General features: G+C 32.9%; 1 protein-coding gene across 1 annotated transcript in view; it reads left to right on the top strand.

Moving 5' to 3' along the window:
• Positions 1-16,741, top strand: part of LOC115883448 (tolloid-like protein 1) — a 129,421-nt gene that overhangs the window by 57,028 nt on the left and 55,652 nt on the right. The window contains exon 4 of the mRNA XM_030901814.1: positions 13,940-14,160. Within this exon, the coding sequence (XP_030757674.1) occupies positions 13,940-14,160 (221 nt within the window). The remainder of the gene's footprint in view (positions 1-13,939; positions 14,161-16,741) is intronic.

Raw genomic sequence — 16,741 nt, 5'->3', positions numbered from 1 at the left:
CTTGGCTAGTTCCGTCACGCTTGGTCGGTGCCAACTGAGCGCCTATATAAACACTCAATTCGTAGATATTACTTTAGTTTTAATCATCTGCTGCTATGTATTGGTGGTGAATTAATGTTTTATTTATGTTACCAAAGTTAAGAAGAATTTTTTTAAATAATAAGATTTAGGAATGAGTCTAATATTATTTATATGTTCATATATTAAAGGGGAATCGACATTAGAACCCACTATCTCTGACAGTTTTATTTGACGTTTCAATTGACATATATAAGTTTCATTTAAAATTTTGTAAATATAGAAGAAACTCAATCATGGACACTTAAAACGGACATTATAAGGAAACTGCAGGTCGCACAACGCTCAATGGAACGAAATATGCTGGGAATAACCAAGAGTGACCGTAAAAGAATAGAGTGGATACGACACAAGACCCAGGTAATAGATGTCATCCACAGAGTCAAATCCTTCAAATGGCAATGGACATGACACCTGGCAAGAAGAACGGACAACAGATGGATCACATTTTTCATGGTAATTTCAGCATGGTAACCACAAGGAATTAAGAGACCTAGAAGAAGAGTGAACCTGAGATGGGACCATGATATTAGGAAATTAGCAGGGATAACTTGGGCCCACATAACCAATAATGGGCTCAACTACAAAGAGAGTATCTAAATATGTGAAGGAGGCTACACCATAATTGGAAATGGTTGAATAAGCTGAAAATGTGTGATGTGTGCTAATCTAGTGCTTTAGTTTATTTTTTAACGTTTAAAATCAAATTAGAACAGCATCGATAAACTGGAATTTAAGACAGTTTCAACGACAAAATACACATGTTTCTTTTAGATCTAAACCTTCTACAAAAATATCGACTGTAAAACTTGGAAAATAAGTTCGTTATAATAATGCTTTTCTTATTCACTATACTAATAAAGAATATGCATTTCTTCCGAAACTCTCTATTTATTTATCTAGTAATGTTAAAACACTCTATTTTGAAAGTCGATTATAGAAAATAGTATGATTCATTGGCAAGCGATGTAAATATTTGCGAGCAGGTAAAATTGTGATGTAAGATGACAGGCTTAGTTTGTCGGCGGGTCAGTAGTAGACGGGCCGGCCGGCTGTAGTGTTGTGTTGTGTTTTGTCACAGAGCTGACAATTCGAGGTTTCGAGTCTTTTTGACTATTATTTTGTCACACAGCTGACATTTGCGAGTCTTTATGACTATTAAGGATGCGAGTCTTATGAGTATTAAGGATGCGAGTCTTTTGACTATTAAGGTTGCGAGTCTTTATGACTATTAAGGATGCGAGTCTTTTGACTATTAAGGTTGCGAGTCTTTTTGACTATTAGGGATGCGAATCTGTTTAGCAGCAGATTTGCGTCCAGGGGAAGGCCCTATACTTATTTTCAGGTGACACCAGCTAGTTGTTGAAGATTAACCATTAGATCCGAATAATATTTGAATTATTATTTGAAGATATGGAATGGGATATATTGAATAGAATATCAGTGGCTAGGGAGCGGAGTACTCCCGGGTGAGTTTTACTATTTAACTACCTATCAATTTTATCCAGATCAGTAAATGTTTGTTTTGTTATTTTCATGTACAATGAGAGTCTGCTTGCCAATGACCAACTAAATAGATATTTGAGGTGAATTTGCATTGTGAGACCCGGTTGAGTAAGCCCCAGAAATAAGCGATTTTACACGGCATTATTTATAAAAAAAATATTTAACTTTTAGAAAAAGTATAAAGCAAAAAACGATTTTTTCACCAGGGAGGACCTTAAAATACCTAATTGTTTTATTTTTCTGTTTATCCAGACCTACAACAATCAAACTGCCCTCTCATTTTTTAGTCATTTTTCTTCGTATCTGCGTTGAATGGAAGGTTCTCTTCTGCGAAAATTCCCTCTCTAATTAAAATTAGCCGTTGCAAACGGAGTGAGGTGATTAATTAAAATATTCTGACAGTGCATCGATCACTTAAAGAGCGTATTAGTTATCTCGCGTCCATTTGTGTGACGCCGAACGGTGTATTGTGTTCGGGGAGCAGGCACTTTGCGACCTCATTCAAGCTAGAGAGATTGGTCTTTGGAGACTTTTAAATTGTGTGTTTTTTTATTTTCGATATGGTGATAAATTTGATGAGTTGGTGTCGTTAAAAGATAATAAAAGTGTCGTTTTGTTAAATTTCTGTGCGAAATTATTAGATTTTTAGAAATTTTGAGTGATAGGATCGTTGGAGTAAATAAGTTGTATTTTTTTAAATAGAACACCCTGTATATTATTACGTTTTAGTTTGGTTCTACGATTAAAATAAAGGTAAATTTAATTAAGGTTTACCGCACTTACATCAAATATTTCCGTTTTCGTGAAGATACAGTAACAATTTAAACCCTTCATTTCTATAGGCGTATTTAAGTTTTTAAAAACAAATATTGTACTGCAAGTTTTTCCATTTACTAAATTATTATGTTGCAATAATAAAAATTATACTACTTTACACAAAGTGTCTAAAAACTACCTTTAAACGGCAATAACATGTTTAATTTAAATATAACACCCTGTATACGAGAATCAGATGCACAATTTAATTTTCTATCAAATTGTATTATACCATTATTATCTCTTCAAGTTTTCATAGAAAATGCATTTTATTATAATTTATACCTTATTTATCCATATACCCATGGAATATTGACATTTTAGATTATTTTTAAAGATGTAACAAATTTTCAAGGAGTACAGATACTAATATAGTTCGCTAATTTTATTAAAAAATCAAAAAAAACTTCTTAAATATTTGTAAAAGATTATTACAATTACAATTATATTAATTGACTGCGCGGATTAATAATTGCTCTATACCGGGTGCGTCTCAAAAGTGGCTCACTTCTATAACTTTTTTATGTTTTTAGGTAAAAAAACGAGATTTGGTATGTTAATATACGACATAAATTAGGATTGACTGACGTATTCAACTGTTTTCGGTCACTTTGATCGGGTTTCACCATATATGACTACAACTTTTGATTTTTAAATGGCACCCCGGGTATTTTTTTACTTTATTCAATAGAAAATGTCACTCTGAATAGAATGACATATCACATGTCAACTTTTGACATTTTTGCATATGGTTATTGAAATTATAACTTGCGGTTCGTAACGAAAATTTAATTTGAAATACCTAGTTTGTAATACCTAGTAAATACCTAGTAGTAAATAAGAGTGTGGTATCAAATTATTCGTAAAAAAATGCTTTTTCCAAATATGTTAATGAGCCACCCTCGTTCCAATTGAAAAAAATGAGATATGATTAAAAATATGATTTAAGCATTTTCTAACTGGCCAGGACAAGAGACTAAAAACATTAGACGATCCAATCTAATTTTCCAAGGCTCCTTCATGAAGAATTAGTGTTTTTAACATAGCCATGGCACTCTAGATTGAATTTTAAAATACAATTTTTTATTATGCGAGAATGTCAAAAGTTGACATATGATATGTCATTCTATTCAGAATGTAATTTTCTATCGAATAAGGTAAAAAATACCGAGGGTGCCATTTAAAAATCAAAAGTTGTAGTCATTTCCGGTAAAATCGGCAGTGACTAAAAGCAATTGAATACATCAATCAATCCTAATTTATGTCATATACTAACATACCAAATCTCGTTTATTTACCTGAAAAAATAAAATAGTTATAGGGGTGGGCCACTTTTCAGACGCACCCGGTATACTAATAAAAGAACTGAATTTTGTATGTGTGTTAGACAGTGTGGTAAAAAGTAACACCTTATAAATTTTATTTAATTTTTTGACGAATTCTTATTTATAACAGAGACGTTCACATTCATAACTTATTATTATTTATTATATTGATTTCTGATTCCAATCCACATTTATTTGGAATAATTTATTAACTCATATAATTAACTATGTAATTAATTAATATTTGGGTGGAAATAATGTTAGTATATTTAGGTTTATTTTTGTAAACAAATAGCTTAGCAATATTATCGTTTTTAGCACCTGTACATTTTGTACATTTTTTAATTTAAAAAAATCTAAAATGTCAATATTCCATGCGTATAGTGATAAACGAGGTCTAAATTATAAGAAAATGCATTTTCTACGAAAACTTTAAGAGATAGACAAAAAATGCTACAATACAATTTGATTTACATAAAATATACAGGGTGTTATATTTAAATTAAACAAACAATTGTCGTTTAAAGCTGGTAATTATTTAATATATTATATTTTTAGACAATCTGTATAAAGTAGTATAATTTTTATTATAGCAACGCACGGGAAAAGAAATAAAAAAAAATCAAGGAGGCGATACATACATAAAAAGACAATACTTTTACTTTTGTGTTAATATTTATATTGGTTCTAATTAAATATTATTAGTGTTTTTATCAATATTCGTTAAAATATTATTTTTCCATACTTACCATACGAATTTTCAAAGGATTACAATAAAATTAGTTTTTTTCAAGCGTCACAAAAGTATTAGTTTTTATTAATGCCTAGGCATAAAAGTAAAGCACAATAATTACGCCTAAGTATAAAAGTACGAAAATGTATTATTTTTTCCATAGCAACTGTTAAAATTGCTTTATATCTATCAAAAATAGTAGATAAAATAGTATTTTAACCGCAAGGGTAGATTAAATGACACTTTAACAGCGAGGATAGGTCCAAAAACTTTTTTCTCTTCTTGCTTCCATTTTTGAAAAATTTTGTATTCCTTTTCATAAGTTATTCGGGATTTACATGGAAGTAGTTTGGATATGGCATTTGTCGCCTCAGCCTGTATATCTGTTGGTAATTTACTTATTTCGTTTTGAGCCAGTTCTGGCTCCTATTCAATCAGCAATCGACACGAAAGGGAATTAAAGAATATTGACTCAAAACTGACAACTAAAGAGACAGCTTTATTTATTTGTCAAATTACACAGAAACCAACGCCAACCCAGCACAATATTTTTTTTACTCGTAATAAATTCCTTGAAATAATAATTGCTGAATATTTTTTAAAACGTAACTCGCTATGAAAAAAAAAATATTGTTTTATACACGACGATAAAATTGCATTATCGTCTCCCGAACTTAATTCACTCTTCGCTCGTGAATTAATCTTTTCGGTCTACGATAAAAACCATTTTATCGTCTTGTATTAAAAATAACTATAATCTGACACAAAGTCATATGCAAAGTGTTAAATTCAACAGGCGTAACCATAGTTTTAGCTCTAATTACTTACAAGGTATTACTTTAAAATTTGGAACGTTTAAAATTGTTTAAAAATTATTTGTGACGTTTGAAAAAAAATAGTATGTTCTATTCGGAGTAAAAATGTATAATTCTTATTGCTATTAAAACAATATACTATTATCCAAAAATTACCCAAAACTGAAGGGTTATTAAAATATTTCCAACCCATACATAATAATAACTAAAACAACGAAAATTTAACAAATAATTATTTTATTTAATAAGAATTATCGCATATATGAATACAGCACAATTTCACCCAAATTAAACATCAATTATTATAATCAGGAACACATTAATTCTATTCGAACGATTACATATTTAATATAGGCTTTGATTTGCAGATTACTGTTATTTTTAGACACATTCGTTAAAAAGTTAACTTTGATATAAATTAAATTAATAATTTTAACTTTGCTGCGTGGGTTTTAATGACGAAATAAAATTAAATTTATACCTAAATGATTTTAAAGCTCGTTTAAATGAGCGAGATAAAGTTTAATCTCTTAAAACGTGGGATTTTATTGCTATAAATAGAATTATTCAACAAAAAAAAAGGTTTTAATTAAATATTCTCTAGTGCGCGAAGGGTAATTTAGAAGTTTTTATCTGATACTGAGTTGTCTCGTTTAAAATTTAATTAGTATAACATTTATCGCTTAAAAGATAACAAATAACTTTACTTAAAACCAGAGAACAATTTCATATTAATAATTACTAATTGCCTGCAGTTAAAGTAGACATAGAAAATAGAGTCTTATAGTCTAAGTTAGTCTCTTAACTATCAGAATATAAACGAAAATAAAATAGTTTTTGCTATGCCCCGCTCTCGAACTCTGAATCCTCACTTGATAGGCGGAACCTCTACGCGCTGATCTATGGAGACTAGGTTGGTTTATATTCAATACTAGAATTTAAAGGACTAATAAAAATATAAGATCTTCTTTCAATGCGCAGTAGGAAATTCAACGTTTACCGGCAGCCAGACGGGCCGCATGCTGTTCCAGGGAGCATAGTAAACGATATATTAAAGAGCTAGCTTTCTTAAAATACTTGTTTTCCCGACGTTGCTAGCTCTTGTACTATTACAAGAAAGAAAATTCAGAAAAGATTCAGTGGTCCTCAAAATTTAAGCAAAAAATATTTTTTTTGGAAAACTTTAAAGTAAAATTACTCAGTTATTTTGGATTCATTTGAAGAACTGTTAAGAGGAAAAATGATTCGTTTCGTACTTTAAAATTTCGTACTTTTATCAAGATCTACCAGCCCTGAAAATATTTGCACTAATTTAAGACTCAATATTTTTTTTAAATCGTTAAGTGACTGACTCACTGATTAATCACGATCCTGCTCAAACCACTCAACGTAAGAAGCTCAATTTTGGCATACAGGTTGATTCTAGGGTGTAGAGTTTCGATAAGAAGGGATTTTTCGAAATTACAGTTCCAAGGGGGTGAAACCACCCTTCAAATATTACAATAATTTTTATTTAAAAAACGGTCAAGTTTCCGAAAAAACGCTTAAACACGTATATTTTATTTTGTTTTTTTACATATTTTAAGATTTTTTAAGAGTGTATTGTATTGACTAAGAGTGTATTGACGCAGAGGAGGGTCCCATGGGACCCTCCACTGCGGCCGCGAGGGCCTATTGTGGCTCAGTTTCTACAAGCTCTAATATACAGGAGCATCAAAGTTCACCCTCAAGACCCAGCCTCTTAATATAGGCCGTTATGTCTGAGGGCGATATGTCTCCTAGGTCTGATAGGTCTAGCATCGGTTTGCCAAACATCTCAAACCTGGTCCTGCCCCCAGCGGGGCAGGTACACATAACGTGCTTCATTGTTTCGTCATCTTCCATACAGAGTCGGCATTCGGCGTCTTCCATCAGTCCCATCCTCTGTAGGTGAGATCTCAGCCGGCAGTGGCCCGTGTACACTGCAGTGAGCGTACGCGCTCCATTCCTACCGGTCTTTAGGAGTTCTCCTGTTCTATGTTTGGATGGCCCTGCAAGGATTTTCTTGGAATGTTCTATTCCGGGACTGTCATTCCAGTCCCGGAACGTCGCACCCCTAACCAATTCACAGAGCCTGTCTCTTGCGAGATTTTTAGGAACGCTAAGTGTCGGTTCTGGGCCCACGAATGGCGAGCCTGCACCAATTTTAGCGAGGGAATCAGCACGTTCATTTCCCTCTAGGCCGACATGTCCCGGTATCCATATTAGCGACACTTTGTTGCTATCTCTAATGAAGAATCGTCATAGACTAGTGCTTTTCGTTGCCTCAAGTGCTTTCAGCGCGGCTTGACTATCCGAAATTATGCATATTGTTTTCCCGGTGTATTGCTGTTCTACCAGCAGTTGCACACAGGTTTCGATAGCATATAGCTCAGCTTGGAAAATAGTGGTGTGTTTTCCAAGACTGTGGTAGATCTCAGTCTTTGGACTGCTGCAGTAAATTCCTGCGCCAGATCCTTTATCGTTTTTGGATCCGTCCGTGTACCAACACATTTCCGCAAGTAATAAGCCGTTTCTCGGCTTATCCCATTCGTCCCTATTCGGAAACAGGACGTTGTAGGTGCACGTCAAGAGTTGGATTGGTGGTGTGAGATCCGAGACCATTCCCAGAAACTCATCCGACTGTAGTTCTTCTACTAGCCGGTTTTGTATGAACATGATTGTTCCTTGGCTTCCTCGTGCTATATTTAGAAACCTATATGTAGCCCATCTCGCCTCTCTTTCCAAAAGAATTTGAAGAGGAGGTAGGTCGAGTAGGGTTTCCATAGCTTTTGACGGCGTGGAATGGAAGGCACCAGTCACCGCTAAGCATGCTTGTCGTTGTAGTTTCGACAATTTATTCTTTGCCGTTGTTTGGTTAGCTTTCTGCCACCAGGCAACTGCACCATACGTGATAATAGGTCTGATGGCCGTCACGTATAGCCAGTACATATTTTTGGGGTTTAATCCCCAGTTTCTACCACAAATTCGGCGGCATGCCCATAGAGCATAGCAAGCCTTTTTTGATGTTTTTTCCAGATGAGAGGTCCAGCTAAGTTTTTTTGTCCAGGTTTAATCCTAGATACTTAACCTCCTCCGCAAACGGAATTGTCTCACCAAGAAGAATGGGCGGTTTCAGTTTGTCTGTTTTCCTTCTTCTGGTGAATGGTATGATCACGGTTTTCTGTGGGTTTACACTTAATTGTTCCAGTGTGCACCAGCCGTGAATTGCATCTCTGACTTCCTGTATTTTTGAGGAGATGTCCTCCTCACTAAGAATGTATACAGGGTGTTTCGAAAAATATGGTCATTGATTAATCACGATCCTGCTTAAAGCGCTTGACTTATAAAGCTGATTTTTGGAAAACGGATTGACTTTAGGGTATAGAGGTTCGATAAGAAGGGATTTCTCGAATCTCAAATTCCAAGAGGGTGAAAACGCCCCTCAAATATTAGAATATTTGTTATTTCAAAAACGGTTAGTCTTTCGGGAAAACGTTTGGATACGCATAATTTATTTTGTTTTTTGACATATTTTGAAATTTTTTAAAAAATCATACATGGTGTTCAAAAAAGTTGGGTAATTGGTTAACCACGATTCTGCTTAAACTGCTTGACGTAAAAAGCTTATTTTTGGCAAAGGGATTTTTCGAAAGTCAAATTCCAACGAGATGAAACTACCCCTCAAATATTACCAAGTTATATAATAATATCGCCATATTGTTTTTTCTCATGCTGACATAAATGTGAGAAAATTTTATCCAGTTTTTATGTTAATGGAAATGCTTGCTTTGCTTTATCATCATAATTACAAATGACTAACTCGACGGGAACGAAGTCGTGGGTACACGCTAGTATTGTATAAGTGCTTTTCATATTGTATATATTTTTTATAAAAAGAAAATTGGATTTAGATGTACGGTTTTCAAATAAAAAAAAAACATCAAAAATGAACTCTGGCAACATAACAAATTACTCTATTAAATATATTACGAAAAACATAGCGTCGAATTTACAAAATTTCATTACCCTCGAAATCCATTAGCTGAACATAATTTTATTACTATTTTTAGCGTAAAAAGCTTTTTAATGTCGATATATGGACGAATATTGTTTGTAAAATACTCGAATTGAATTTGTTTTAAAAACATACCTTAAAAAAGATGGTTTAAATTTAGTTTTTGTATCGTAAACTGGTATATTAATACTGAAATTGTAGATTGTTTGTATATTTATTTATTTTATTTTAAATTGTATTTTAAAACCAATAAAATCCAGTATCCATTAAAATCCAGTATTATTGTTCTCTGACTAGGCGTGTAAAATACCCGAGGCGTGTCTCACTTGGGTAAAAAATTTAAATGTATTGTAAAAATATTATTTTACTGCCAAGCAACTGCGAAGAAGACTGCCTATGTCTGCCATATAATTATTATAGTCGACTGTTGCCACCGACAGCCAGCGAATACCAAAAAAATGTATACTTTTGTAATTTCAACAGTCTATTCTTAAATATTATAAGAAAAATATATTTTAAACCATGTAAAAACATTAATTTTAAATTATTAAGACTTATACAATGTTCTTTATCAACAATATGTTCAGCAGCGCAAGATTTATCCGGTCTACCATATCTTATCTGAGCTAAATGTTCTTTAAATCTAGTTAAAATTGATCTTCTAGTTTGGCCAACATATTAATTAAACAAGTCTCAAATTACAGGCAATTAGATGCATATGAAAGCATCAGAATTAATAAATGTAAAGATAGTATGAACAGAGACAACGGTCCAATTCCTTCAAGTTCTTTGTTCTTACTACTCTAGTCGCGGAAATCTAACTGTTACGCTCGGTGGGCTATGACTCGGTTGGCTAGATCTTGCCACGCCCACTTGGTGCCTACTGAGCGAGTATATCAACGCCCAAATTGTAGATTGTAGTTTAGTTTTAATCATCTGCTGATGATGCTAACATGGTTAGCGAAACGCGCGTCCTGTGTAAAAGTAAAAGTGTTTTGGCGTATTGTGGTGATTTAGTGTTTTATTTTGCTAAAAAGACTTACCTAAATCTTTTAAAAGACTTAATTTTTTTTAATGACTTAAATCTTTTTCTATTTCGGAATAAAGACTTAAAATCAAATAATTCAAGTCAAAAAGAGAAGTTTTCTGTGAACTTGCAGCTCTGCTTATTACATCCCCTTGTATTGAGGCCACGTTACGCCGCTGTATTTTTCCTTTAGAGACTATGGGTTCTTTGATTATAATTTTTGTACTGTTAAAATTTACTAATTAAGGAACTCTTTTACTGAGTAACAATTGTTTATTTGACTTATTTTGTTTTATATACTACTAGCGTGTACCCGCGACTTCGTTCGCGTCGAATTAATCATTTGTAATGGTGAAGATAAAGGAAAGCAAGAATTTCCATTAACATACAAACTGGATAAAATTTTCACACATTTATATCAGCATGAGAAAAAACAATATGGCGATAGTATTATATAACTTGGTATTATTTGAGGATCTATTTTGTTTTTCATCTTGACTTTCGATAAATCCGTTTGCCTAAAATAAGCTTTTTACGTCAAGCAGTTTAAGCAGAATCGTGGTTAATCAATTATCCAACTTTTTGAAACACCCTGTATGATTTTTTCAAAAATTTCAAAATATTTAAAAATACGAAATAAATTATGCGTGTGCAAGCGTTTTCCCGAAAGACAAACCGTTTTTTAAATAACAAATATTGTAATATTTGAGGGGCGTTTTCACCCTCTTGGAATTTGAGATTCGAGAAATCCCTCCTTATCGAACCTCTACACCCCACAGCCAATCCGTTTGTCAAAAATCAGCTTTAAACGTCAAGCAGTTTAAGCAGAATCGTGATTACTCAATGGTTATATTGTATAAAACACCCTGTATAAATCTTTAAAAAATCTTAAAATATTTAAAATAAAATATACGTGTTTAAGAGTTTTTCCGAAAAACTCACCGGTTTTTAAATAAAAAATATTCTAATATTTGAGGGGTGGTTTCACCCCCTCAGGATTTCAGTTTCGAAAAATCCCTTCTTATCGAACCTCGACACGCTAAAGTCAATCCGTTTTCCAAAAATCAGCTTTTTACGTCAAGCGCTTTAAGCAGGATCGTGATTAATCAATGACCAGATTTTTCGAAACACCCTGTATACATTTTTTAAAAAACTTTTAAGCGTTTTTTCGGAAACTTGACCGTTTAAAAAAATATTGTAATATTTGAGGGGTAGTTTTACCCCCCTGGAACTGGAATTCCGAAAAATCCCTTCTTATCGAACCTTTACACCCTAGAGTCAACCTGTATGCCAAAATTGAGCTTCTTACGTTGAGTGCTTTGAGCAGGATCGTGATTAATCAGTGAGTCAGTCACTTTAAAATGCTTTAATCTCTTCCATCTCTAAACGCTTGGGATTGCGAATGTCTGGATGCGCCGCATTGTTGGGCGCTTCATTAATGTTGAATATTCGATTGGCTTTATGTAGATCTGTCAGCAAACAGTGGCCAGCCGAATATTTGACCGAATATGAGCAAACAGGAATAGACAATTTGCTTTAGCGCAGGGAAAAACGTTTACAAACAAGTTTTAACAGGGTTTTGTAAAGCAAAATGGAAAATGATTATCGGTGATTGACAGCAAATCGTTAAGGGCGAATACAAGCTTTCAGTGTAATTTTTGAAACTTTTTTAATATGACTGCATTTATAAAAAGCGACATAACATTTTACTTTACTGAGAAAAGAAATCAAGTAAATATGGTTCATATCAAAAAACTTTTAGTCACGTGATTGAGCTTGACCGGCACAGCGTTGCCCTCTTTTACATATTTTCTTTTAATCAAAATATTTAAAGAAACAAAAATACTAATAAAATTAAGTAATATACAGGGTGAGTTTCCTACGATGTTCCCTATGGGCATCTCGGAAACTACTGGAGATAGAGAGTCGGTTAAATGGGGAAAGAATTGCAGTTTTGTGGGGTCATAAATATGCGCCTTTCAGATTTTTGAAAAAGTTCATGGCTTACTAGATATTTCGAAAAAAACAAATTTTGGCTATTTTAAAAATTGTCCCTAATTCCATTACAATCTATTTTAGACAAAAAGTGTTCAGATAAAAGTTGTAGATAATCATATTCCTAATGAGTTTGTGTTCTCCGATTTTTTGTAAAACCTGTCCTTTTTGACATATGACACAAACATATGTTTTTTTAAATGGAAACCATAGTTGGCTGTGACTTCATAAAAAGCGCCATTTTTTGAGCTTTTTAGCAATATAAGCTATAATATGTTTCTTTCACAAAATTACTGAGTTATAGCCAATTCTTATCTTTCTTGATTAATTTCACTTAGTTAGCCATGGAAACAAGTTCAATCGTCGTTGCTCTCAGAAATGTGAAATTGTGTCACATCCAATCTTTGTAAATTAAAATAAACAAAAATTGTAAATAAAAATTTTTCAAATGAAGAAAAGCGTTTAGGATTATTGGTTCAACTTTTCTTGGCCATACAGGATACGTTGATCGGTGAAAGTTACTTACGTTTTCTAGAGAACGGTTTTCAATGGTGTTCAAATTTTGTTGTGATTTATAACTTATAAAAAGACAAAATATGTTATTAAACGGCTCTTTACAATTTAGATTAAACAAACTAAAACTCAAAAAAATAATATCACTACGTACACTTTAAGTTATTTTAGAGAAGTTTCCGGAATACAGTTCGGACCACCCTGTATATAAAATTTGCTTAGAATAAGATCTACCGATAGAATAATTCTATCGGTGTTTGTTCGCTGGAAAAATAAGTACGAAAAATCTTCACTGTTTCCTGGACTAAAAGAAGGTCGCTGGTTAGTATGTACCCGTAAGTCTAACAAATTATTTTTTGTCGCTCCCTGGTAGCAGAGCCCATATGTTCCTAATACATTTTTAAGTCAAAACAGTAAACCTGTTCGTATGTCACCGTTTACAGTTTATTTCTTTCCCCCACCGTAACCGGAAACGTGACGCCACGTCGCGAAACGTTATTTTTCTCGCCATTTATTCGCGCATTTCCTTAAAAATCCCTCTCGCAGCGCCCTCATGTCCCTTTCTCTCTCTCTCTCTCCTCTCATCATTCTCTCTTTTTTCGTCCTACTCTGGCAGAGTCAGAATTAAAGCTGGAAGCCGTTGCGTCCATTTAAATTTTATTGGAAAACTTCTGGAACGTTTTTTTTTCGAGAGAAAGAGTCTATAGAAACTCGTTCGATTTGTGAAATTAGAATTAGAATTGTGATTTGTGAAATTAGAATTAGAACAGCGTCATAAATAAAGTCGTGACTGTTCTTCTCAGTTTTTTTAAGAAAATTAAATTAAACGTAAAAGAGTTTTACAAGTTTTTATAAAAAGCTAAACATAATACTTTAAATAACTTTTAAATGTACCTAAGTAATTAAATTTTTAAAAGAACTAACATTAAATTATTAAACAATTAAAAACCTAAGTTAACTTCATTCCTGAACAAATTGTTGTAATTTTTGTTAAATGTAAACATAAAGTAACAACTGTAATAAACATTCCTATATTACTAATTATTTCTCTGTTGTGTCAAAATTTCTAAACATTCTTTTCTCTTTTTTTTTCAGCTGATTTGAAGAAGGACCATTGCAACAAGACTGTGGACGTGTACGAAGATGTCACCAGTCCAGAGGTGACAGATGACAACTTCGGGAAACAGATGACATGTTGGTACAGGTTCAGGTCGTTTCGGGGCACGCCCAAAGACTGGATCCTCAGGATAAAGTTCAACAAGTTCAAAGTGGGCACTTTGTTGAATGGCAGTCACTGTGAAGGTGGTTTCATGCAGGTAAGGGTATAGAAATTATTCACTGTAATATTTGAAAAGAAATAAACTAACAGATTAATTCTTATTTACCTGATGTCCAGGGTTTTGTGAGATATTTAGTGCGATATGTGCAGGCTTCTAATACTATGCATATGGATTTTTATATACAGTATGTCCCGGATTGTCTTTGCAAGTAGAAAAACTTAAAACTAAAAGAATTTTGGACTTCCATTGTCTTTATTAAGTTGAGTGTGAAGTAATCTAAGTCCTAAAACCTACTGAGCTTAATACAGGGTGTTTCAAAAAAGATGTGCCATCTCTCGTGGGAAGATTTATTTTTCATATCAACATAGGTCCGATTCTGTTTTGTTTCGTAGCTACAGGGTGTTAAAGTCTTAATAATTTTTCGATTTATTACAATTTTCTCCCCAGTACTTATAGCGTTTCGAATGAAATTTTGAGGGTAAAAGTTAGTATAAATGCGACATATTTTAAAGCTAAAAAAGTGTCGACATATTCACCAGGGACGTGCATATGGGTTATCACTGGAATACTTTTCTAAAAAAACCATGTACGCCACTGACTTTTATTTTCTTGTTTGCAGTTTAATACCGATTAAAAGTTGTCTTTTAATATTTTATTACAGTTGAGGGTTGGAACCTTTGGTGTTACACAGCAAAATAAAACACTAAATTACCACAATACACTAAAACACTTTTACTTTTACACTGGACGCGCGTTTCGCTAACCATGTTAGCATCATCAGCAGATGATTATAAACTAAAATACAATCTACAATTGGAGCGTTTATATACTCGCTTAGTGGGCACAGAGTGGGCCTGGCAAGATCTAGTCAACCGAGTCAGAACCCACCGAGCGTAACAGTTAGATTTCCGCCACTAGAGTAGTAGGAACAAAGAACTTGAAGGAATTGGACCGTTGTCTCTGTTCATACTATCTTTACATTTATTAATTCTGATGCTTTCATATGCATCTAATTGCCTGTAATTTGAGACTTGTTTAATTAATTTTAAACTATTAAGATCTATACAATGTTCTTTATCAACAATATGTTCGGCAACGCCAGATTTATCAGGTCTACCATATCTTATCTGAGCTAAATGTTCTTTAAATCTAGTTAATATTGATCTTCTAGTTTGCCCAACATATTTCTGATTACAATCTTTACAAGAAATCTCATAAATACCCGACCTTTCCAGTAGAGGTGTTTTATCCTTTGGATTACCTAATAATTGTTGTAAAAATTCCTTTTAGACCACGGGATAACTGTCTATCAAACGGCATTGAAAAATATTTTGACGTATCTTTCTCCACTTGAAAAGTCGAATTTTCAGAAATCATTAACCTATACCTACGTTTTCTAATTATTTTTTCAACTAGTGAAGGAGAATATCCATTACACTCAGCTACATTCCTAATGTAATCTCTTTCTATTTCATATCTTTCTTTGGAAAGTGGAAAACTAAGAAATTTAAACTAGCCACGACGATTTCCTCCAAAGCGCTACCAGAGTTGGGCAATGCAAACTTTAAACCTTTGTTTAATAAACTGAGCTCTTGTTTATCAAAAGTCTGCGAAGAAAGATTCTCTACTATGTTTATGTCTCTCTGGAAGACATGTTTGTTTTTAGAGCTTTTTAATTTTTTAAACTTATTATTCAAAATGGACATTTTCTTAACAAATTTCTTAATTCTTCTTAATATTTTGCTGATTTCGGCCTCCTTGATGAGATAAACGCAATTTTATTAATTTGCCTTGACCCAAGTCTAATAGCAACCTGTAAAAAAAAATAATATTATTAACTTGCGAAAGATTTAAATAAGTACTCATTAATTCCTCATCAAAAAATATGAGAAAAAGTTCCTATAAACATAAACATGGTTATGGAAATAAATAGTTTTAGAGTTACAGAATGTTAAAGCTTTTTAAAATTAGGTTTTATAATTGTGATTAATAAAATTGCGTTTATCTCATCAAGAAGGCAGAATTGGACAAAATATCAAGAGATAACTTTTAATTGGCATTAAACGGCCTACACAATTTTGATATCAAAAGATAAAAAGTCAATATCGCACATGTTTTTTTTTGAAAAATATTCCAGTGATTACCCATATGCACAATGCACATCCCTGAATTTATCGACACTTTTTTAGTCATTAAAATATGTAGCACTTATAGTAACTTTTACCCTCAAAATTTCAGTTGAATTACTAAAAGCACTTAGAAGAAAATTATAATAAATCGATAGATTATTAAAACTTTAACGCCCTGTAGCTTGTAGCTACGAAACAAAGCAGAATCGGACCTATGTTGAAATGAAAAATAAATCTTAATTTTAAGTGAGGAATCTCACCACGAGAGATAGCACATATTTTTTGAAACACCCTGTATACTAGAGCCGAGCATTCACCCGTGAATTAGTTGGGTGCAGTCAAGTATAAAGTTGTCATATTGTTGAAACTTCCATACTTGGATTGCTAAAGATTTTATTATTGTTAGAAATGAATACGGCCTCTTTTTAAATTTGCGCTTTTTCCATTGGGATTCTTTGTGTACAACCCCTACTTATTGTTCAACGAAC

Source organism: Sitophilus oryzae, unplaced genomic scaffold (assembly GCF_002938485.1).
Source record: "Sitophilus oryzae breed Bouriz unplaced genomic scaffold, Soryzae_2.0 scaffold_1902_pilon_pilon, whole genome shotgun sequence".
NCBI classification, from domain to species: Eukaryota; Metazoa; Arthropoda; class Insecta; order Coleoptera; family Curculionidae; genus Sitophilus; species Sitophilus oryzae.
Note: the sequence above shows the minus strand (reverse complement) of the source record. Positions and strands in the feature narration are given on the sequence as shown.